At 40.6% G+C, this 23684-nt stretch overlaps 1 protein-coding gene across 7 annotated transcripts in view; it reads right to left on the reverse strand.

Moving 5' to 3' along the window:
• The window catches only part of MYRFL (myelin regulatory factor like), a 113447-nt gene that overhangs the window by 53594 nt on the left and 36169 nt on the right, over positions 1–23684 (reverse strand). For 5 of the 7 annotated variants that reach the window (XM_027593968.2, XM_027593969.2, XM_027593970.2 and 2 more), the window contains 7 exons: positions 15057–15124; positions 14718–14961; positions 13774–13865; positions 7491–7641; positions 4083–4278; positions 1926–2002; positions 592–702 (listed from right to left, as the gene is read on the reverse strand). In XM_027593968.2, the coding sequence (XP_027449769.2) occupies positions 592–702; positions 1926–2002; positions 4083–4278; positions 7491–7641; positions 13774–13865; positions 14718–14961; positions 15057–15124 (939 nt within the window). The remainder of the gene's footprint in view (positions 1–591; positions 703–1925; positions 2003–4082; positions 4279–7490; positions 7642–13773; positions 13866–14717; positions 14962–15056; positions 15125–23684) is intronic. The other 2 variants (XM_027593971.2, XM_027593973.1) reach the window with 2 other exon arrangements.

Here is a 23684-nt window from a genome sequence, read left to right on the forward strand (position 1 = left end):
TGTGCCCAAATTTGAGTATGCATCCAAGTCACCTGGAGGATTTGTTAATATACAAATTACTGGGCCCCACCCCAGAGTTTTTGCTTCAGTAGGTCTTTGGTGAGGCCTAAGAGATTGCACCTCTAACAAGTGTCCAGGTGACACCATCTCTGCTAGCCTGGGACCACACTATGAGAACCACAGGTTTTAATCATTAATGCAAGTTCACTTCCTTTTTTAACCAAAAAAGGTGATCGCAGAGCTCCAGGACTCAGGGCTTTGTACTGGTGACGAGCACACAGGTTCGAGCAGGGCGGTCTGACTGTCCTCAGCCTTTGGACAACAGTGAGGCATAAACGTGTGGTCACTCCGGAGAATCAGGGAGGGAATCAAGGCAGATTTGGGGCTGGACAGGAGAGCAGGCACTGTAGGGGGTGAGGATGGAAAGGAAAGACGCCTACAGGGATATGAGCTGCGTTAATAAACAGGAAGAGCCTGGGAAGGGGGAAAGCGGCCTGGTTTGCAGGCTGGTGGCACCAAGAGGAATCTGAGGGGCCTCTGGAGGGCACCAGCGGGTCAGATGGAGTCCCTGGCCACTGAGGGTGCCAGTACCTCTGGTTAGGATTTGGTTTTCCCTTCTTCCTCATGTTATTCGCTGTTGTCTCAGTGAAGTGCAACCGACCCAGGGTCACTTTGGTGACCTGGTCGGCCAGCAGGTCGACTCTAAAACAGACAGCAGAAATACCAAGACACTGTGAGACCATGTGGACTCTGATCAACTCTAACTCGTTCCAAGATTCTCAGGTGTGTTCAGCAGCCCCCCCTGCCCCCCCGCCCCGTCCCCATGACACTATGGAGGACAGTTTATTCCATGCACCGATTTTTAATAAACTCTCCACAACACGGTCAGGAATGGCTGCCAGGGGATAACTCTTGAAGGGTAAGATCTGCTCTTTCAGCAGAAGCTCGAGCCCAGAGTTCCTGCCTCATAAGGGCATGTGCTCCCCACACCTCATATGGGTTCTTTTAACTCCACAACAGGGAGAAAAGACTTTGCATTTGTGCCTCTGCCACTGTTGCTAGAGCACTTGCCTCCTGACAAGCCATGTCTCTAGATTGCTCATGAATTCCTTTGCATCCCCTTCACCTATTTGCATCCTCCTGGCCTGGCTCCTATGGAAGACCACACCCAGCCCGCCCTGGCCAGGGAGGACCAGATGCACCAGGCAAGCTCAGTGCTGTGTGTACATGTGGTCTGTTTGGGATTTTCTCTCCCTCTGCCCCTCCCCCTGCACACTCTCTCTCTCTCTCATGAATAAATAAATCTTTAAAAAAATAATAATGATGACTTAAAATGGAGCTTTTTACAAGAATTTGCTTGAAATTATTTCAATGCATTTTACCTACTTTGTTTTTGTTGATAAGCATGTATTCAGAATATTAGCATATTACTAATGTAGTTTCTGCAGTGAGATTCCTTTTATTTTTTATTTATTTTTTAATTGAAGTATAGTCGACATATAATGGTACAGCAGTTTTAGGTGTATGACATAGTGATTCATCAACTCTACGCTCACCACAAGGGCAGCTCCCATCTGTCACCACACAGCATCATTACAGTACCATTGACTCTTCCCCGTGCTGTGCCTTCCAACCCCGTGACTTACTCATTCCATAACTGGAAGCCTCTACCTCCCACTCCCCTTCACCCATTTTGCCCAACCCCCAACCCCTCCCCTCTGGCACCCATCAGTTTGTTCTCTATATTAATAGGTCTGTTTCTGCTTTTTTGGTGTGTGTATTTATTTGTTCATCTCTTTTGTTTTTTAAATTCCACATATAAGTGAAATCATATGGTCAACGGGATTCATTTTTAATAAAATAAATTGGACAACAGGTCTTTCTCCTAATACATTCACAAACGAATTCAGAAAAGAAATTCTTACTTAACAGGATTGAAAATCTTTTTGCTTCTATCTGCTTGGGATTGCTCAATAGCAATTATTTGATTGGTGGCTTCTACCTGTGTGGAACAACAAAAAGTAAGTTAGTTAGTGAATACATAAGTTAATTTATTAATAAGCATTGTTCATTATTAAATAATGTTCAGGTACTTTAAAAGTTTTCCAGGGCATCATGATAGGCACTGGGCAGGAGGAAAAAGTCACTGAAAAGATGTATAAGACAATGACCCCAACCTTAAGGAGTATGTTATTGGTGAGAAAAGAAATGAATACGTGTAAAACTAAACAATGAAAACACAAGACAACAGAAAACTGCAGGTGAGCAGGGAATATGGCATGAGCTCATAGGTGATTAAAGCATCAGGGGCAAAACACAGGAGCAAGGCAGCTCCAAGGGTACATGCATCTATCCATTCATTTATTCATTCATTCCATAAACACTTGCTGAGCATCTACACCTGCTATGCACCAGGCACTGCTCAAGGCATTAGAGATGAGAAGTGGACAAAATTGACAGAAACCCCAGCCCTTGCAGAGCTAATATTCTAATAAGAAGAAATAACAATATACAATGAAAATAAATAAAATACGGAGAATGGCATTTTTTTTCAGTACTTGCTACAAAACTCTTCTTGCTCTGAATGAATCATGGCAAGGGTGTGGTGAGATCTGCCCTGTCATATATGGCTTGTGGGTAATAGCATAATAACAATTTTTCTGAAAAGCAGCTGGGCAACATACATCAAGGGTTTTAATTATGTTCATGCCTTTGATACATAAACCCTTCTGGAATGTATCCTCATGCAAAGACAGATATACATGGATGTTTACTGAAGTTTATTAACAATAAAAAATTGAAAATAAGCAAAACTTATAATAATGCAGGAATATGGTACATTTATCCAATAGAAACTATATCACCTTTGTAAACAATATTTTATAGGGTCTTTAATAATATCATGTTATTTTCATAATATACTATTAACTATGAGATTAATTTTAATAACAGAAAAAAATTAGACTACCAAATGGTGAATCCCAAATATGAATGAATTTTTTCTCTTCTTTATAGTTTTCTATTGTATTCCAAAATTTTCACAATGGATTCATATTACTTCCATAGTCAGAAAAATATGTTTTGTTGTTGTTTATTTGTTTGTTTGTTATCTGTGTTTGGTTTGGTTTTGTTTTGGTTTGGTTTGGTTTGTTTTAAGAGCTCAGTTTGGAGCAAGAGCAGTTGATGTGTCAATGTATCAAGCTCTATTTTGGGAGACACACTGCCTAAGTTCAGGTTAATAATCAGAATAAAATATGCAGATAATGGATGCTCCTCCCCCTAAATGCTGGATCTGAGGTAATAAGTTAACAAATCCTTGTTGACCACTCAGAAGTCATCCTACCTGCATTCTAAACTCAGCTCTCTCATGTACTTATCTTGGATGAATTGTCTAACTTTACTGTTAACTCAGTCTCCCCTCTGTTAAACTGAAAAAGAGGGGACATGGACTAGATTAATGGCTCCTTGGCTTTTTTAGGTCAGAGACCTATTTGAGAATTTGGCAAAAACTACGAATCTACTGCATATGAAAATGCACCAGCATCAAAAAGAATAAAATATTACAGTTAGTAAAAGAAGTGCAAGATTTATATAGTGAAAACTATCAAAATGTAGTTTGAAGTGATGCTGTACCAGTTTCTGAGCCAGTTTCAGGCTTAAGAAATTGGCAGCTCCCGCTTCCTATGTCTTGGAACATTTATTCTTAGAACCTATCCACCATGCTGTGAGGAAGCACAACCTATCCCACAGAGAGGGACCTCTCATGAAGAAGAGCCAAGGCCTCCCAGCCATAGTCTCATTTGAGCTCCTGGCCAATGGCCAGCCCAAACTTGACAGGCATATACATGAGCCATCTTGGAAACTGGATCCAGGCCCAGCTGAGCTGCCCCAGCTGACGATTCCTGAAGAGACATGAACTGTGAGAGCCAACCCCTAACCAACCTGCACATTTGTGACCCAAATAGATGATTGCCATTATTTTAAGTTGCTAAGTTTGGGAGGTAGTTTGTTATACAGCAACAGATACCTGGTACACTTAATAAATGTTGGCTTAATTAAATTGAGCTCAATAAAAGACTTACCTTAACCCCAAAAGCTTTCAAGTAAAACATTTCTATTGGCTTTAGGCCCATTTGGGTTTTGACAAATTTTGGACTTCCCCGAACTTGGATATGGATGGTTATCTGAAAATGGTTCTTCTTCTGGCAAACAAAAGCTTCATCTGCTGGTGAAAAATTAAATCCTTTGTCTGTGATAACTTGATAGCCTATATCGGGTCTATGAAAAGAGGAATCAAGAAACCAATTTAACAAACATTATCTACACATTTTCTTCCATTAACAATACTAATAGTATAAACATTTCAAGAAAATACACTGTGGAAAGTGACTTTTGCTATATTTAATCAATTTTGTGGATTTTTGCTGAGGAAGTGTGCTATTTCAAAACACAGGTGGCTCTCTCACAGCACTTTATCTTCTCACAAGGAAGAAGCACAATTCTTGCCAAATGGAAGCATTGTCTCTTCAGCTTCCCTTTCCCTTTGTGCTTTCTAGAATTCTAATTTGACTCCACCATACAACAGAAAGACGTAGTCTAGAAGTTGAGAAGTCACAGCATTACTCAGACCTGTGAAATAGCTGGGCTAAAATTCATCTTTTTCTTCCTTTAAAAAACAAAAAGGCTCTAAATGTCATCAGCAACAGCACATTCAAATAGTCCCTCAGATGAGTGAATATTCAGCCTACTGGTGGTTAGAAGAAAAAAGCAGGCTGGTCAAAATTACCAGGAATAGCTTTAAACCAGATTAACTAGAGCCAGTCAGAATACTGATTAAAAACCCATTTTCACCAGAGTTTGGTCATTTCCTTTTTATCCTCCTGATCTGGTAATAGCACTGAAAACCTACTATGCTGGTTACTTCTGCTGAGAACAGAAGTAGTGGGGCGGCTAATCAGACCCTTGCTGTATTTATCCTATCAAATTATGTTCAATATCAAGGCTTGTGTATCACATATTTAATTAAATACCTTTAAATGTTAATAAAACTAAAACACTTTACATGTGTAACATTACTGAGTAGAGAAGAGAATATAAAAGGTGAAACTCTTTTAGTGAGTTTCTCCCATACGTGTTATAGATATGGAACATGATTTTTAATTCACCAAGATTCCTAAATGTGGATTTTTCCTCAGGAAAGAAGCTCCTCCTCAGGACCGGAAGCAGAGGAGGGCAGGACTTACTGTGTGTGGTTCTGTGCTTCCTGGGATCTCCATTTGGATGGCTGCCATTATAACAAACAACACTAAGTTTCTAAATTTTCCTCTAATTCCAGAGACAGAAAATATGAATGAGTCTCTTGGAGAAAAGAGTGTTCATGTTCTTTGCAATTTAAGCACATTCCCGGTGGATCAAGTCACCGGGTCATTGATTACTCCCAAGTAGCTGGCTCGTCAAAGGCTCCACAATCATGGTGCCTGCCAGCAGCAAAGTCAAGACCATTCACTGAATGAAGGATTTGATAAAGACCACATGTCTTATGCCATCTGGAAACTTCATATTGACTCACATTTCTAGAACTAATCTTCTAATTTACTCATTTAAATTCTAGATGAATGGAATTGTATAGATTTTACTGCAGAGGGTAATAAGAACTGTCTTGATGGAGAAAAAAGGAAATATCTTTTTGTGATCTTCATGTTTCCCTATCAAAAACTCTGAAGGAAGGAGGTAAGGTTTACAGATCAGATATGAGCATTAGCCTGAAATTTAGAGACAGCTAGAAGCAGAAACAGAATCAACGAACAACTATTATGCAGTTGAAGATTGTTCTGAATCTTAAACACCAATCTCTGGTTATAGAAATCTGTTTACCTAAAAATAGCGATTCTGTTTTTGATATCAAAAGTTATATATAAAGTCAACTAAACTCGCTTTTTAAAAGCTCTTTTAACATAAGTTTTCAGTATCACGCAGAAAAAAAGGTTTCTGATAAATTTTCAATCCCCTAACTTTATTGCTTTTAGGTAATTTAAGGAAACAATATTTTTGTGACAAATTAGACATAATAATCTGAGACAAGTGATTTTCTGTCTCAATGATATGAGTAGTGAAATCAAGACAACCTAAAGTCTAATGTAGATTAATATTGTCTTTTTCTTGCACTTAAGAAAAGTGAATTATGTCTAAGCATTCAAAATAAATCTACCTCTATACATTTAAGCTGATACCATCCATGTTCTCCTTTTTTTCCAGATCAGTGGAGTTTAGGTTGGCTGTTCAAATAAACTTTTTAAAAAAATCTACTCAAGTAAGAAGAAGGATAAGTTGCCTCAAAAACTTGATCAAGGGTTTCATACCTGGGTACTCATACTTAAGATAGCATATGGAGTACTCCCCAAAAGATAATCAAATGAAGGCTAAGACTCAAAATCAAGACCAGTGGGCCCTTCCTTTCTTTTTCTAATTGTACACAGTGGCAAAGACACAAAGTTGTCACATTTCAATGAGACAATTAATAATTTGCTTCATTCTGCTTCCCATTCAACACGCCAACTCCCAAAGTCTGTTTAAGTCCTTAGAATTTGTTTTAAGGAAAAGATTTCTTCCTTCTAGCTCATCCAACATGAAAGTCCTAGTGATAAGTTTTGCTCTTAAAGAAGCTATATTTGAATTTGGAAAATACCATGGAAGGCCCTCAAGTTTGTGGATCAACGTTTCTCATTTCTTATTATATTTATTACTTGAAAGTCCTATTCTCTAACCCTTAACATTTTTTTGATTTTTCAAGAAGGCATTTATAATCTTGAAAATTCTAGAAGACTTAGGTAGGTAAATTATACTCTAAGGAATAAAGAGAAGGCTCTGAGGATGTTTAAGAGCAATAAAATGTAAGTCCACACTGATATCTTGAAACTATAATATAATAAGATTAGGAAGAAAATTTTCCAGTTTAAAGATATTTTGAGTGGTTTCATTTCAGTCTCTAAATACAAAGCCACCACCAGCTAGGACGGTTGCAGTATGTGTTGACAATGAGCTTGAACAATCCTGATTCACAGCGTAGATATTAGGGGAGGGGGGATGTCACCAGCTAGCAATTTAATGTGGCCACCAAAACAGTATTCTGTGGAATTTTAAATTAACTGCAGGATTAAATGTTACTGATTTGGGAAATCCTCATTTTTCAGCTTGTAGTTTGAACTGGGTCTATGGTCTCAGAAAGATTCACTCTCCCCTCTATCATTTAGTGGGTAAATTGTAATGAGTCAGAATTACAGTCTGGATTCCAAAAGGCCAGAAGCCCATGTCCCAACTATTCATTAGTTGGAATGTGAAACATAAGGAGTAAGACACACTTCCTCATGGACCCATCCTATCTGATCAGGGGTGGCTTCAAAGCCCAAATCCTTGGATTTAGTCTTGGGAGTTAGCGCGGCCTTTCTTCCCTCACTCCCCAGTACACCACTAGGGGGCCCTGGGCCACTTACAGTTTCTCACAATGACCAGTGAATAAACTGTGCCAAGGCACACTTTGGTATGGCTGCCACTTCAGAGAAGGAGAACACTGGTCCACAGGTGTCATGTTCTGTCCCTCACTGTCGTAGTCTTGCACTTCGCTGCTGAAACTCCTACTTGTCACTGCAAAGAAATCGGTGTGTTAGATCCTTCCTCCAAGGCTGTTTTTCCTAGACTCACAGACAGTTGCATGGAGCTAATGAACTGGCCCCGTATGACGTCCTCAGTAGCATCTCCCCACTTCCAGCCAATGTGTTTCCAGTGAAGTACACTCCCAGCCAGAGGAGGGCACGGGGACCCAGGCTGGATCAGTTCAAGCACAGCGCTCTCTACTCGCATCAACAATTGCATCAGGTTGACTCATGGTCCAATCCAATCCAAGCAGAGTGAATCTCAGCACTTCGGTGTACACAGGTTCAAAGATGCTGACTCTCTGCCACGAGCTTTAAACCCATGAGATACATCCCCAAGGGTTGCTGGCACCACTTGGGGACATGAAGGAAAAGCCTGTCTGGGAAGAAGCCCGCACAGCAGAAGGCAAGGGTTGAGGATGAAGGGCACCCCATTCTGATGGCGTGATTTGAGTTCTGGGATCCAATTCTAAACTCTTGGGTGACAGGAGCCAATAAATCCTCCAATTTTGTTTTTTTGTTGTTTGTTTGTTTGCTTGCTTGCTTGCTTGCTTGCTTTTTGCTTAAGGCAGTTTGAGGTTTGGGGGTTTGGGGGGTTTTGTCCTTTGTTTCTTTGTTTTTGTTTAATTGCAACCAATACATTCTAATCTGTTACAGGTCCCTTGTGGCACTAGCTTTCTGAACTTAGATGAGCTATTTATTCACTTAGTGTTACTTCCCTCAACTGCAAAATAGAAATTAAAACAGATGTCTTGCCCATCTTGCAATGTTATACAAGCAGAGAGATTATCATAGTACAAGTGAAAGCACTTTCTGAAGCTAACGCCAAGATAAAGTAGCAGAAAATGTCGTAAGTATGTAGTATTGACTATATGAAATTGCTACTTTTCTGTGTTAAAATAACAGCAATTTCACATGCGCAAGCTACTATTTTTGCATAATCCTTGCAAATTGTCTTAATTTGAGTAGGCCTCCAAACCCTATGATTCAACCTCAGATAATTTTTATGTAAATTCTATTGGTAAGTTTTCTGTTTCTCTTTTCTTTTAACTCCCTGACATCAGGAGTGAAAGGGAAATGGTGGGCGTTCACAAGATCAGGAGCGGGCGGAGAGCAGCAACACAGAGATAGGAGGTGAGCTCCTGGAGAGCGTGCACTTAGCCCACAGCTTGGAAACTGAAGAGTTTTCTTTCACTGTCTAACTTCCTTTCTCTATACTTCCACTGAGGACTTCCTCAAATGAATAAATAACAGATCTGCTTCAGGTTGTCTTTGATCTCAAATGTCAAAGAAAATGTGTTTACCTTGGGGTATCCCTATTACATGTCACCTAAGCAAAACATCAATTTTTCCAGTTTTTGTAAACAACCATTTTGAAAAGATTTCTCAAAATCATGAAAAGCTTTTTCCCAGCTTAGAATACAGGAGGTCAGCAATGCAAGGACCTCTCCATGCTGTCACTCCTCCATAGTTACCTGACCTAGAAACTTCTCAGAACAAACAAACACGTTCCACGGTTCTCCTGCTTATACCAAATTCAGAGAAAGGAAGAAACCAGTTCTCCCATTTTTCCTTCCTCTGTCCTCCCATGGAGGGAGGGTAAAGGAAGCTCAAGAGCTTGAGGTTTGGAATCAATGGGCCTGTGCTTGAGTCCCAGCTCAACACTTACTAGCTATACAATCTAGGGAAATGGTTTCCAGTCTCGGGGCTTCGGTTTCTTCATCTACAAAATGGGAGTAACAGTATGAAACCTCCCAGGGTTGGTGAAGGGATTCAACAAGTTACATCTATAAGTGCTTGGCATAGTGTCTGTCACCAGGAAGGGTTTAAAAATGGCATGTTTCATTAACATTGGTGGCACTGTCATCACATGGACTAGTGTCAGCTCAGGTGACGCAGTTTTGTCTAAGAAGCCTTGGCAAATACTTCTGTTCTTGGCCTCCATGGTAACGCTCTCTGATGTGAAATAACTAACACCAAGTGCCTGAGTGAATACCAGCTAACTTGGGCCCTTTCCCACTCATGCATGGTGGCAAGGTCAAGGATAAGAGCAAGTCCTGCTTTTTCCCATTATAGGAGCAAAGGGAGGGGGCAGCCACTCCAATGGGACTGACATAGCCATGGCCTCCCTGGGAGCTGGAGATCAGCTGGTGAGACCCAGAGACCACAGGTCCATGCTGAAATTCCAGGCACAAGCCTGAGCCCAATACTGGGACCTATTACTAGTCACACTAATAATAACGTCTACTACTCCTGTGTACTTTCTTATTTTATTTTTTTTAAAGATTGTATTTATTTATTTATTTGAGAGAGAAAGAGATCAGGAGAGCATAGATGGAGAGTGAGAAGGAGAAGCAGACTCCCCACTGAGCAGAGAGCCTGATATGGGACTTGATCCCAGGACCCTAGGATCATGACCTGAGCCGAAAGCAGACTCTTAACCAACTGAGCCACCCAGGCACCCTCCTGTGTGGACCTCCCCAAGTGCACCAAGACATTTGACAGTTTCTCATCAACTCTTCAAGGTAAGGATGCCTTTTTTTTTTTTCCAATAAACTTTCTTTACTGAAGTATAATATACATAAAGAAGAATACACAAATCATTAGTACACAATTTGATACTTTCTAATAAAATGAATTATACTCGGTAACTATCACTGGGCCAAGAAATAGGACATGTCCAGCACTCTAGAAGACACCCTCATGCCCTCTTCCAGCTCCTACTTTCTCCTGCCCAAGACAAATCACTGTTCTAAAATCTAATACCATAGAGGAGTTTATAGAAGTGGAATTATATGATATATACGCATGTGTTAGCTTCTTTTCCCCAACATTATGTTTATGGGATTCCCTCATTACTGTTGCAAATGGCAGTCATTTCCTCATTTCCATTACTGTAGGAATATACAATTTATCCTGCCTTTGATGGTCATTTGGGTTATTTTCAGTTTATGGTTATTATAAGTAACACTGCTATGGATATTTTTGTGTGTGTCTTTTAGTGGGTGTACGTACACATTTCTGCTAGGCATAGTCCCAGCAGTGGAATTACTGGGTTATCGGATATGCATTAGTCGATGCAACCAAACTGATTATAGAGAGGTTATGAGGTCAGGATTCCTAATGTCATTTAACAAATGTGGAAATTGGAGCTCAACCACCTGAAATAACTTGCCCAGTGTCATAGCTACTAAGTGGAAGAGACGGGGTTCAAACCACCCTCTTCCCTTCATGCTACCCTGAGGATGTCTTGAGAACCTGTAGCAAAAGAGGAATAGAAGTGTGAAGGCAGGAAACTGACCAAGTGCCCACCTTTTGGAAAAACTCATAGCTTGCATTTTAATGTCCTTAAAAATATTCTTTTATACATTACTTTTAAAAAATCTTAGAAATGCATGAAGTAGAAATTATGATTCTCATTTGATAATCAAGAAAAGTCACTCTCAGGGTGCCTGGGTGACGCAGTTGGTTAAGCATCTGACTCTCGGTTTCAGCTCAGGTGGTGACCTCAGGGTCCTGAGATCCAGCCACTCAGCTTGGTTTCTGCTTGTCCCTCTCCTTCCCCTTCTGTGCACCACCCACCCCTGTGCTCTCTCTCTCTCTCTCTATTTCTCTCAAATAAATAAATAAATCTTAAAAAAAAAAAGCCAATCTCAGAAAGTCCCTAGTTGCTGAGGAGATGAGACAAATACTTTTTCTGACTTTACAGCGTGAACTCAGCCAGTGCACCTCTCCTGGGGGCCAAAGACCACAACTCTGGGGCTGAAAAAAAACCTTTTATTTTTGAGTTTCAAACCATATGAGTCCATGAACCCTCTTATATTTGGGGTTCAGATCAGATGGAAGCAGGAACCCTCTCATACATGGGGTCTAGACCATGTGGGACTGGAAACAGCCAGCAGGAGTCTGCCCACCAGTTATTTTCTCTAAGCAAGATTTTACATCTGCCCACAGCAACCCAGTGATTCTACTTTGTGAACCTATAAATGGGAATCTTGGAACCTGTGGACAAAGTGAACTGCTTGGGAGAAGGTCACCAGAAAAGCCTTCCTGATTGATGTAGAACCTCTCCTCCCATCAAAATCCCTGCCCAATAAGACTAGCATAAGCTCCTCTTTCCTTCTCCCATGTACCATTTCCCCAGGACCTTTATAAAAACCTTGGCCTCTGCCACATCAAATATGACTTCTCTACTAGAAAACTTCTGCTGAAAATATAAACTGTAATGAAAACATAGCATTTGGATTTTTGCCTCCCCAACCCCCCACCCCCACCCCCCCAGCCCTGGGAAGGTGTTCATTTACATTCTGGAACCATTGTCTGGAGCCAATCATCTTTAGTCAGCTTTTCAGTGACCTTCGTCCAAATAGGACTTAAACAAGGGATTCAAGATTTCCTGTCTGTTGAGACATTTCAGTTACTCTACCATGACTTTCTCTGGAGATGGTGAAAAATCAATGTCCTCTCCAGAGACAGGTAGCAGAAAATCATCACAGGTTGGAGCTTAACCCTGAAATGGCCAAGACAATTTGAGCAGCAATCTGGTTTGATGAGGAAATGCTTGGAAGGTTTGGGTGGCTTGCCCAGTTCTCTCAGTGGGCTGGTGCATCTGTGGGAGAGCGAACAGATGGTTCCCTCTTCTGGCTAGGAATTTACTCAGCCTTTTGTGTTTGAGAATCACATAGAAGCTGCAGGCTAGATGTAAGGATTCTTGAAGAAATTAGAGTACGCTCACATAGGAAGCTGGATGGTGAGCTCTACATTATCCAGAAAGGAGACTTTAATTAGCATTTTTTGTTTCAAGGGTTGAATAAGAAAAAAAAAAAACAAAAAAAAAACAAGCAACCGTTGGCCAGGGTGGATCCATGCGAAAGAAAAGGAGGCAGTGAGAGGTCTGGTTCATGCGAGGGCTGAATGCCTGGATGCAGTTCCACCACAGCACTCCCAGGGGGCGGCCATGTGTGGGCCTTGGCTGAAGGACCCTCCAGCCCATGCTGGAGCTGAGGCCAGACATCCCTGAAAGGACCAGCAGGCCCCACAAGCAAGCACAGAGGACCAGCTCTAATTGTGTGTCTGTGAAAGACAAAGGCAGCAACTCAAGCAGGTGAGGAAGCCACCCGCATCCTTTCAGGGCAGTAGAAAGCCCTGGAGTTTGGGGACAGTAGTGGGAAGGGAGCTCCAAAACAGAGATCTTGAACGTCCTGCCAGCTGATGCAGGGTAATAAACAAGATGTACCCTGAATCTGGGCTGCTATTCACACTGCCTACATCTGATTATTTACAGCAGCTAATAGAGGAGGTATGGAGTATTATCCTTTTTGCCTAGTAAGTGCCATGGCATTTATTCTGAAAGTTCAAGGCTGCAGACTCCAAAACCCCAATTTGTTCACAACTTGAAGAGGTCTCTAAGCTCAAAACATGATGTGTCACCTGTTACATAAGACCAAAAATAAGGTAGTCTGACCCCTTGGACATTATATGATTCTGCTGAAAGACTTCTAAAATGATCTTACAAAATCTCAAAGATCTACTTGGAACCTGCTAACATGAAGCGATGCCTAGGGGAGCTCAACTCTCTACGTTTCTATTCCACTGGAGAAATCCTCCAAAGTCTGCTTCCATGAGCCGGCAGCCTGAGTAGCACTGGGAGCTTGTTAGGAGTGCAGAACCTCAGGCCCCATCTCAGGCTTACTGAATCAGAACCTGCATTTTACCTAGATCCCTATTTTATCTGTGTGTACCCTGAAGTTGAGAAGGATTGCAACAGACAAAGCAATAGCACAACAATAGGCTCCTGAACATGCTGCCACATTGCAAGCTTCCACTGGCCTGGAGCCTGTGTCCCCTGAGACACATTGCCCCTAAAATCGAAAGGACTGGCATTTCATCTCCACCAGCGAGAGAGAGAGAGAGAGAATGGCGTCTCTTCCTAGGAGCATCTGCATGACCCCACCTAAAACTGCATGAAACATTACGTCAAGAGGAAAGAAATAAACTCCCAGGGCTTACCCTGGCCCATCTATGAAAGTGAAAACAATTTTGTAGGGCTACTGCAAGGCTGGTCAAAATCCCTGACTTAATGGTGAAAGCAGTGAAAGCAGTGACCGGCCCCAGGTTGGCTCACTTGGTCTGGAGTGGTGGGTCCACATGTGACAGTCCCCGGAGTCCTGCAGCGTCTGTGTGCACTTTCTCTTCTTGGCTGGTGGCAATGAGGCTCTAGAATCAAGAACCCAAAATGAAGGTTAGGAGTTCTTGCTCTCCATGTTACATTAAATCAGATTCAGTTTCCCAGGTTTCTGCTCTCGGCCTTCTTAAGACTAACTGCGGTTGGTTGAGACTCCTGGAGGCCTACTGGTCTGCAGTACTACTAGGTTGTATATGAGTGGACAGGACAAGCTCCTATTCCATGAGCCCTACTGGTCTGAAACTTAGCTTTCCAATATCCAGTAGATCTGAGATTCACCTACTTGAAAAATAAACTGACAATATCTCCAAAGGCAGAAGACTCACTGAGACAGAGAAGATATGAACTTAATATATAGTATATACATATATAAAATAGAAGTATATAAAATATGTATACATTTTACATCTGAAATTTTTTTCACATGGAATTTTACCACAACTTTTGAGGACCTTTGATCTTTCTGCCATCCTTTAGATTCAGAAGGAGGAATGAAAGAGAAAAGAAGAGGGCAGAAAAGAGAAAAAAAGAAGAATATTAATGCTTAATCAACAGGTATTCTTTTGAGAGCTCATTCACAAATGACTTGCGTATTCTAGCTGAGGCTGCAAATGCAAACAGTGCTTTCTCCATCACTCAGAATGTCCCCATATATTTCTGACATTTTAACTTTCCATTGAATGAGGACTTTGGGTTTAGTGAGCTTTTAATTCAAAGACGGTCTAGAGCCGAGAGCACTGGGGCCTTGCCGTGTCGGATATGTGTCTCAACACCGCCATCTCCTGGACAGAACGCCACTGTTCATGCTTTACCGGCACCACGGAGGGTGGGGGGCGGTGCTGGCTGCTCTGGGGTCTTTCCTAACTAAATATCTTGCCCTTTACCCAGGGCTGTGGCACAGAGGTTGCTGATGGTAAGGAAGGCGTATCCCCAGATGGGAGGACACGCATCGGTCCGGGGGGCTCGTAAGATGCCCGGTGTCTGGGTAGCAGTTGTGAAAGCTGCGGTGGCTGTGGGCAGAGCCCCTCATTTCACACGAGCTCTGTGGCAGGTGTGCAGGGAGCGTCCCGGGAGAAGCTGCCGAGTGGATAAAAGTAGCTGGAGTCCTCACGGCCGGGCAGCATGCACCTGGGGGAACACACAGGTGAGAAGGGCTCTTTCTGAGCAGCCAGTGACCAAGAAGAGGGGCACGGCAAGGTGTGCGGAAGGCAGAGCGCACTCACCTTTGATCTGTGGAGGAGAACAGGAGTCTGATGCTGAATAGGGTGGAGTATCTGGGAGCTGCTGCTGCCTGAGGATTAGAGACATACATTGCTTTTGTTGTGACCTGTTCTGTCATTATAGCTTTGTCACAAATGGGAGACTGCTGTGGGTACAACACACAAAGTGCACCATGAGGGCCAAGCCCACCAGATCAAGCCTAGTGTTGTGTGTTAAGTAAATAGGCTTTGAGGCAGACCAAACTGGGTTTGGGGCCCGGCTCTTCCACTTCCTAGCTGTGTATCCATGAACAAGACTTTACTCTCTCCAGGCCTCTGTTTCCTCACCTACAATGTGGGAGTAACCATCATGCCTTCTTCCTAGCATCCTTGTGAGAATTAAATGAGATACTGTGTATAAAACCCATAACATAATGCCCCCAGAGTGCGAGCTCAGTTACAGTTTATATACATAGACATAAATATGTATATAGTTTATTATAGTTTAATTAACAGCATTGTTGCTTCTTAACGTTTTCAAAGCACTTACACCAGAGAGATGGTTGTGCACACTGTTTGGGCTAAAGCCTTATAAAATGTTACCACCAAAGCAACAGTTTTCCATCTGTACACTGGGAAATCCCAAAGCTCTTGGAATGAGCTCAGTGGTTTTACAAAAGAAAAAATTTAAATGCCTGGGGGAAAAAATTCATAACTTTTCCTGTTTTATATATTGAGGTACAAGTAAAATTTCATTTGAGAAAAAATGAGTACCACTAAAAAAGTGTGAAATTTTCTGTTCCAAAAAACCTGCTCCTTATGGCTAGGAAACTCCATGATTCTAAGGCATTCGTGAGCACCACCACCCTCTATTTGATTCTCCGGCTGGAGAGTAAGCTAGCATGTTTTTCTTGATTGTTTATGACTTTAACCTCGTACAATGAAAAGTCTTTTTTTATTGTTTACTAGAAAAGTTAGGTTTTCTCCTCAAATTGGCCCTTTAGAATTCATTCACTCTTTATGAATAAAGGAAGAGAAAACCTTCCTCCAACAATGCCACCTTCCTCCAAAAACACCTCCAGAAATGAAAGCAAAGGAATAAAGAGGCATAAAAGAACACAGAGTACATGTGCAGAGCACACAACGGACTGTATTTTAATAACACTGTGGCAGACAGAAGTAGGAAGGATGGTAACTAAATTAACAGAATGGAAAAAGCAAAAACAAGACTGCCTGGAGATGGCAGAAGCCACACAGCCAACAAGAACCTATCCAATTTTAATACAACTCCAGAAAAGCCCAAGACATTGGAGTCACCAGGAACCTCTGAATCCAGGAGTAAGGTGGAGCTGAAAACAAAAGACTCAATTTGAAAGTTAGATTAAGGGGGGGGCGCCTGGGTGGCTCAGTCAGTTAAGTGTCTGCCTTCTGCTCAGGCCCTGATCCCAGGGGCCTGGGATAGAGTCAGGCTCCTTGCTCAGCAGGGAGCTCCCTCTGCCTGCTGCTCCCCCTGCTTGAGCTTTCTCTCTGTGTCAAATAAATAAATAAACTTTAAAAAAAAGAAAAGAAAGTTTGATTAAGGGGGAGCGCCTGGGTGGCTCAGTGGTTAAGCGTCTGCCTTCGGCTCAGGTCATGATCCCAGGGTCCTGGGATCGAGCCCCGCGTCGGGCTCCCTGCTCCGCGGGGAGCCTGCTTCTCCCTCTCCCACTCCCCCTGCTTGTGTTCCCTCTCTCGCTGTGTCTCTCTCTGTCAAATAAATAAATAAAATCTTAAAATACAAAAAAAGAAAGTTTGATTAAGGAACAGTTAGACTTTTAGATTAGCTTCCTCAACCTGTACAACCCGACAACTACCTCCATCATCCCAACGGAAGTTGGAAAGGTTTACTCTCTGGAGAAACAGATTCCAGGGACACTGTAAAGCTACTGAGCTAAAAATGGAAGGATTCATTAAAAGTCTAAATGCTGAACCCCGAGACACTTCCTCAATTTGACTTTGCAGGCATCCAAGCAGATTTCCTACAGTAAGAAATTGGAAGATTGTTCCCCAGAAAAATTGAATGTCTTCAAAGGGAAAAATAAGATTTTGAAGTTACCCCCCAAAATGGCCAATCCCTACTTAATCACTCTATGATGAGACTCATCCTCTGAGAATAATGGCTTGCACACAGAACATCTTAAACAGGAACAAAAGATGAAGGACCAGATATTTCCACAAATCCTGAACATTAAAGACAAAGAATAGGGCGCCTGGGTGGCTCAGTTGGTTAAGCGACTGCCTTCGGCTCAGGTCATGATCCTGGAGTCCCAGGATGGAGTCCTGCATAGGGCTCCCTGCTGAGCAGGGAGTCCGCTTCTCCCTCTGACCCTCCCCCCTCTCATGCTCTCTCTCTCTCATTCTCTCTCTCAAATAAATAAATAAAATATTAAAAAAAAGACAAAGAATAAACAATTAGATAAAAAAGGGATGCAAAAAAACTCCACAAAGAGCTCCTCTGCTTCTGATATCACTGGTAAGCTCCTACCAGATTTGACATTTTCATACTGTGAACTCTACAAAATTAAAAAAAAAATCTGCCTAAAAATACTGGAAAGTGGACAAAAGCAAGAAGGTTCTGGGGGGACACTGAAACTTGGATGAAAGTATTAGCATAAGGTGAGTTACCTGTTTACAGCTTTTAGCCTCAGGGCCAGTTGAAAGCAGAACCACAAAACAGCTAAAAGTCCAGTAGAAACACACAAACTTTCTGACCTGAAGAACCAGAGAACAGAGTTTGGGACAAACAGCTGCTTAAAGTGAAAGGGGAATCTTGGGAAAAAGAGATTCAGAGAGGGGAACCCTAGATTCTGTGTAAAAACTCGGGCCTAGAGTCTGACTCCCAAGCCATCAACGTATGGGGCTGACTGCACATAGTCCAACCAAAAAACAAAAAAGCAAGATGAACAAACAAACAAAACTGAAATAAAATTAGAACTACTGCTCAAGAGACAGTTTATAATTTGAGTTTAAGGAAAGTAACTGCCTGGTAAAACAGAAGTATATATATTCTTCAGAGAAAAGTAAAAAAAATCCAGACATTCACAATGTCCCGAATACACTAAGGATTACTCAACAAATGAAGAAGCAGGAAAATATGGCATACCATCGAGGAAAAGAACAATTAGTGGACACCAACCCAGAGATGATCCAGATATTGGATTAGTAGATAAATCTAGATTTTAGCTGCAGCTATTATAAAAACAGCTGTTGTAACTCAGCCTAATGGAGTAGAGGATAATGTGTTTGGAAAGAATAAAAAACAAAATCTCAGCAAAAAATAGAAACTAAAAAAGAACTTAATGGAAATTCTAGAACTGAAAAAAAATTAGAAATGAAAATAAAAATAGAAAATGAAAAAATCACTGGGTGGTGTAACAGAAGAATTGAAGACAAATCAATAGGCATAATCCAGTCTAAAGAACAGAGAGGGGAAAATGAACATAAAAAGAGGGGCGAGAAAGAGAGTGAACCGTGGAGAGGATGTAACAGAAAAATAATTAAAGATATCATGACCAAAATCTTCCCAAATTTAGTAAAAGACATAAACTTATAGGTTCAAGAAGCTCAGCAAATCCTAAGTAAGATAAAGATGGAGAAAATCACACCTAGGTCATTAGAGTCAAATCAGCACAAATAAAGAAAAATTTTCAAACTAACCAAAGAAAAACAACATATTGCATGTAAGGTAATAGTGGTTCAAATGACCAATGACTTCTCATCAGAATCTCCAGAGGTAAAAAGTGCAACAATATCTTTAAAATGCTAGTGAAAATCAAAACTGACAATCTATAATTTCATATCTGATGAAGATACCTTTAAGAATAAAAGCAAAATACATTGTCAGATTAAAAAAAATTTTAAGTGGAACCATAAACAGACATGCACAATAAGAAATGTTAAAGACATTATTTAGGCTAAACAGAAATGATATCAGAGGGAAACTTGAAATTTTAGGAAGGAATGTAGAGAATAAAAAATTGTATATATCTGAATGCAAATTCGTTTTTTTTCTTAATTTCTTTAAAATACATAGGACTGTTTAAAGGAAAAATGTGAAATTATCTTGTAGCATTTATAATAAAGGTGTAATATTTATGACAGCTATAGCACAGAGGGAGTGGGGGATAAAATAGAATTATACAGGGCACCTGGGTGGCTCAGGCATTGTCTGCCTTGCGCTCAGGTCATGATCCCAGGGTCCTGGGATCAAGTCCCACATCAGGCTCCCTGCTCAGCAGGAAGCCTGCTTCTCCCTCTCCCACTCCCCCTGTTTATGTTCCTGCTCTCGCTATCTCTCTGTCAAATAAATAAATAAAATCTTTAAAAAAAATAGAATTATACAATTGAAGGTTTCTACATTTTACATAAAGTGATACAATATTAATTCATTAAATTTAAGTAGACTGTAAAAAGTTAAATGATGCAAAGAGGTATAGCTAAAGTCAGTAGATAAAATGGAATTCTAAAATTATTCAAATAATACAAAATAAAGTAAAAAGGAGTTACAAAGAAGAAATAGAAAGGATAAAAAGAAGACAAATAATATAATGGCAGAATTAAATACATTATCAATGATTACATTAAATGTTAATGGACTAAAACTCCAATAAAAGGCAGAGATTGTAAGAATGGATTTTTTTTAAAAATAAGACCAACTGTACATTGCCTGCAAGAAACACTTTATATATAAAGACTCAGATAAGTTGGAAACTAATGGAGAAAAAAGGTGTTAGCAGGCAGAAGTGATTTCATGAAAAATAGGTAAAATAGAGATGCCTGGGTGGCTCAGTCATTAAGCGTCTGCCTTTGGCTCAGGTCATGATCCCAGGGGCCTGGGGTCGAGCCCCGCATTGGGCTCCCTGCTCCGTGGGAGGCCTGCTTCTCCCTCTCCCACTCCCCCTGCTTGTGTTCCCTCTCTCGCTCTCTCTCCCTCTGTCAAATAAATAAAATCTTTATAAAAAAATAGGTAAAATAGACTTCAAAATAAAGAGTATTACTAAAAATAAAGAGGTTCATTCCATAGTAATAACAGTCCTTTCATTAAGAAGGCATAGCAATCATGATTGTTTATATATCCAATAACAGAACTTCAAAATACATGAAGCAGAATTGACAGAATTAAAAGGAGAAATAAATAATTGTACAGTCATAGTTGGAGATTTTAACATCCCTCTTTCATCAATTGATAGAACAAATGGGTAGTACAAATTGATAGAACAAAAAAATCAGTAATGACAAAGATCACCTAAGAAATTTCTTTAAGAAGAAAAGGAAATGATGTGTTTTAATACTGAGAAGAATTTTGCAGTTCCCTTCAGAGAATTTGAGGGACGAATTAATGACAGTAACATTCAAAGCCAAGAAAATCATGAAAAGAAGGCTGTGGTTCAAGAAAAACAATAAGATCAAGAAAGAAAATATAATCATAATAAATTGTATGAGAATACATAATGATAATAACGTAAGCCCTGGATATTGACCTAAGCAAAAATTTTTCTAGAACTTTATGATATTGGGAGGCTGGTGCTAGAAGTGGGTGTCAGGTGTGGTATAAGAAAGTTAAATCCTCCTTAAAGATGATATTAAGTTCTTAAAATATATAAAGTAGGAAGAGCAATATAAAACAACATTTAGATATAAAGTGGTAGAAATATCTAAAATAGTTGAAAAGTATCTGCCTCTGGGAGAGGCAAACTAAGGAACGTGGGGAAGACTGAAGCAGAGGATTGCTGGTTTTCATTATAAGCCATATACACATAGTACCTTTGACTTCTTAAATTCTGCACAAGTATCACTTCTATAGATCTACAAATTAAATTTTGTGATTGACTCTGTGATCTTACAATTCCACATTCAAGATTCTAGGCAGTTATTTACCTTTATATTAGTGATACCACTGGAATTCAGTAATGTTAATAGAATCTAAAAATCATAAGAAAATTATCAACTCACTCAAGAAATATGCCATGGCATATTGTATACAGGAACGCATGCCTGGAGAATAAAAGTTCCCTTTGTGGAGTGGCAGCAACATGTGGTGATGGTTTAAAAATGAAGATTTTGAAAATTTTTTTAAAGATTTATTTATTGTAGAGAGAGTGCATGAGCAGGGGGAAGGGCAAAGGGGGAGAAAGAGAAATCCTCAAGGAGACTTCAGAGGAGAACCCAATGCAGGGCTTGAAAAATATTTTAAAGATTTATTTATTTATTTTAGAGAGAGTGCATGAGCAGGGGGAAGGGCAAAGGGAGAGGAAGAGAAATCCTCAAGCAGACTTCAGAGCAGAACCCAAACAGGGCTTGATCCCAGGACCCTGAGATCATGACCTGAGCCAAAATCAGGAGTGAGATGCTTAACTGACTGAACCACCCAGGTACCCCAAGATTTTGAAATTTTTAATGCTTTCCTTGCAGTTTACTCTCCTTTCCAAAACTCACATCTACTCCCTTATTTTATTGAATTCCATGCTCACTGCATTTTCTAGTATTGAGAGAAATTTTGCAGTTCTTTTCAGAGAATTTGAAGGAAGAATAAGTGAGAGCTACCTTTAAAACCAAGCAAATTGTTAAAACAAAGGCAATAATTAACTTTAAGAAAAACACTGTTGTTTGGGACTGTTTATGAGCAGCTAATCTCCTCATTACTCACAATCACATCAGGAATCCCAGTCATGCATATTAAACTGGTTTTGGTCTTCATGCTCTGAATTTGCCTATTATGCCAAAGGGATTTCCATGAAGTAGACCTGGAAAGTGACAGAACCATGGGTCACTCCTTGAGTGGCCATCTGTCTCTCCCTTCTGTAGGAAATAGTTGTAATAATCAACAGATTCTTAGCTACTGATAAAAAAATGAATAATTTGCCTTCTAAACCTCCTCCTCTCAGATATATAACTTGTTACTGTGTTTGGGAGGATAAATGGATAAATATGGTCTCCTGGGGTGTTGAATGCCATGCAACCGAAAGAGAGAATGCCAAATGGACTCTTCTTTCCAGCTGGTTAAGTTATATGTATATCCATGACAGCTGCATGCTATGCCCAAAGCAGCCAATATTTCTTTCAGATAGTATTCAGGCTTGACCAAGTTGTTGTTGAGTGCCTACTACGTGCTCATGACTATACTAGGCACTATGTAGGACATACAGTATTAAGACATGGACTTCATGTAAATACCCAACTACAACTACTCACAATTCAACAGTCCAATCCCAAGTTTTCTTTGATGACTCCCCCAGTGCCTTCACACACCAATTGTGCCTTCTCTAAAGCTCTGTTGTGCTCACAGTGAGCTCAACTTAGCACAGTGCTTGGTATAGAGTTGGTACTTAATAAATATGAATTACTGCTTTTTTAATACTACATATGGCCATAAGTATGTTATATATATAAGTCCATATATTAAAAGATGGCTTTCCTGACCATCTAATCTAAAATAGTAGCCTTCCCCCACCCTTCTTCCTACTCCCTTACTTTATGTTTATTTTTCTTCATCTTACTGAATGACTTTATACTATATGCCATTGTCTTTCTCTTCCCACTAGAGCGGCATGACAGCAGTGGAGTACCAAGAGTAGAGGGATGGGAGCGTCTCACCACAGCAGCAGGCAATAAGGAAATGCATTGTCTGTGGGAATTTAAAAACAATACTTACACCTAAAAAAAGTCAGTGTGCTTTTATTCTCACCATGCACCACCAACTCAGAGAAAAATGCCTAGGTCAGGGCAGGCTGCTTCCCACCACACTGCCCTTGGTAAACTAATAGCAGGGATTTCATCTGTTTTTTTCACTGTTTTACTCCCTCTCCCAATTATAGACATAGTTGCTATTGAAAATAATTTCTCCAATTTTTCATGTATGGGATTTATCGCTCCCACGTGGACATTTACATTAAGAACATATCTTAATACTGTGTGTGTGTGTGTGTCTTGCACAGTGTCCCAGTGGTGAGCATGTTGTAGACACACAATAAATACTTGATCAAGCTTGGTTAGGGTTTGTACCCACAACCTGGAAGGTGGGGTGAGAAAGGGCCTTCGCAGAAACGTTGTCAGTGGATAAATAGCCCAAGAAAATAATTTCATGATAGGGCAGAGGAAGCAAGATGCCACCCCACCCCTCCAGTCCTTTATTGGCAAACTGCAAGGACCCTGAGCTTCCCACCACCACTCCTCTCTGTTGCTTTAGAAATAGATAAACCTTAATGGAGAACCTACCCTGGTCCAAGCACCAAGCTCACCCTTTGCATGTGTTATCTCATCTAATCTCAACTACCATCATGGGGAAAGGTATTACTATTGTCCCTATTCCATAGGCAATACAACTAAGGCTTGATGAGGTTACATAACTTAACCAAGATTATTCATCTGGCAACTAGTTAAGCTGAAATCAAGTGGTCTACCACCAGAGTTAATGCTCTAAAACACGTGATGATTTAAACACAGACTCTCCTAATCAAATTAATTACTATAGGTAATTTTCCACAAATATCTTTAGAACCAAGATGTCGCCAATACTGTTTCAGCCCAGGATTCTGTTTAGCCTTCCTCCTACTGCATCAGTTTGAACCCAGAAGTCAAACTGGTCAATGAACTCACACAGCCTTTAAACAAACT

Source organism: Zalophus californianus, chromosome 9 (genome assembly GCF_009762305.2).
Source record: "Zalophus californianus isolate mZalCal1 chromosome 9, mZalCal1.pri.v2, whole genome shotgun sequence".
NCBI classification, from domain to species: Eukaryota; Metazoa; Chordata; class Mammalia; order Carnivora; family Otariidae; genus Zalophus; species Zalophus californianus.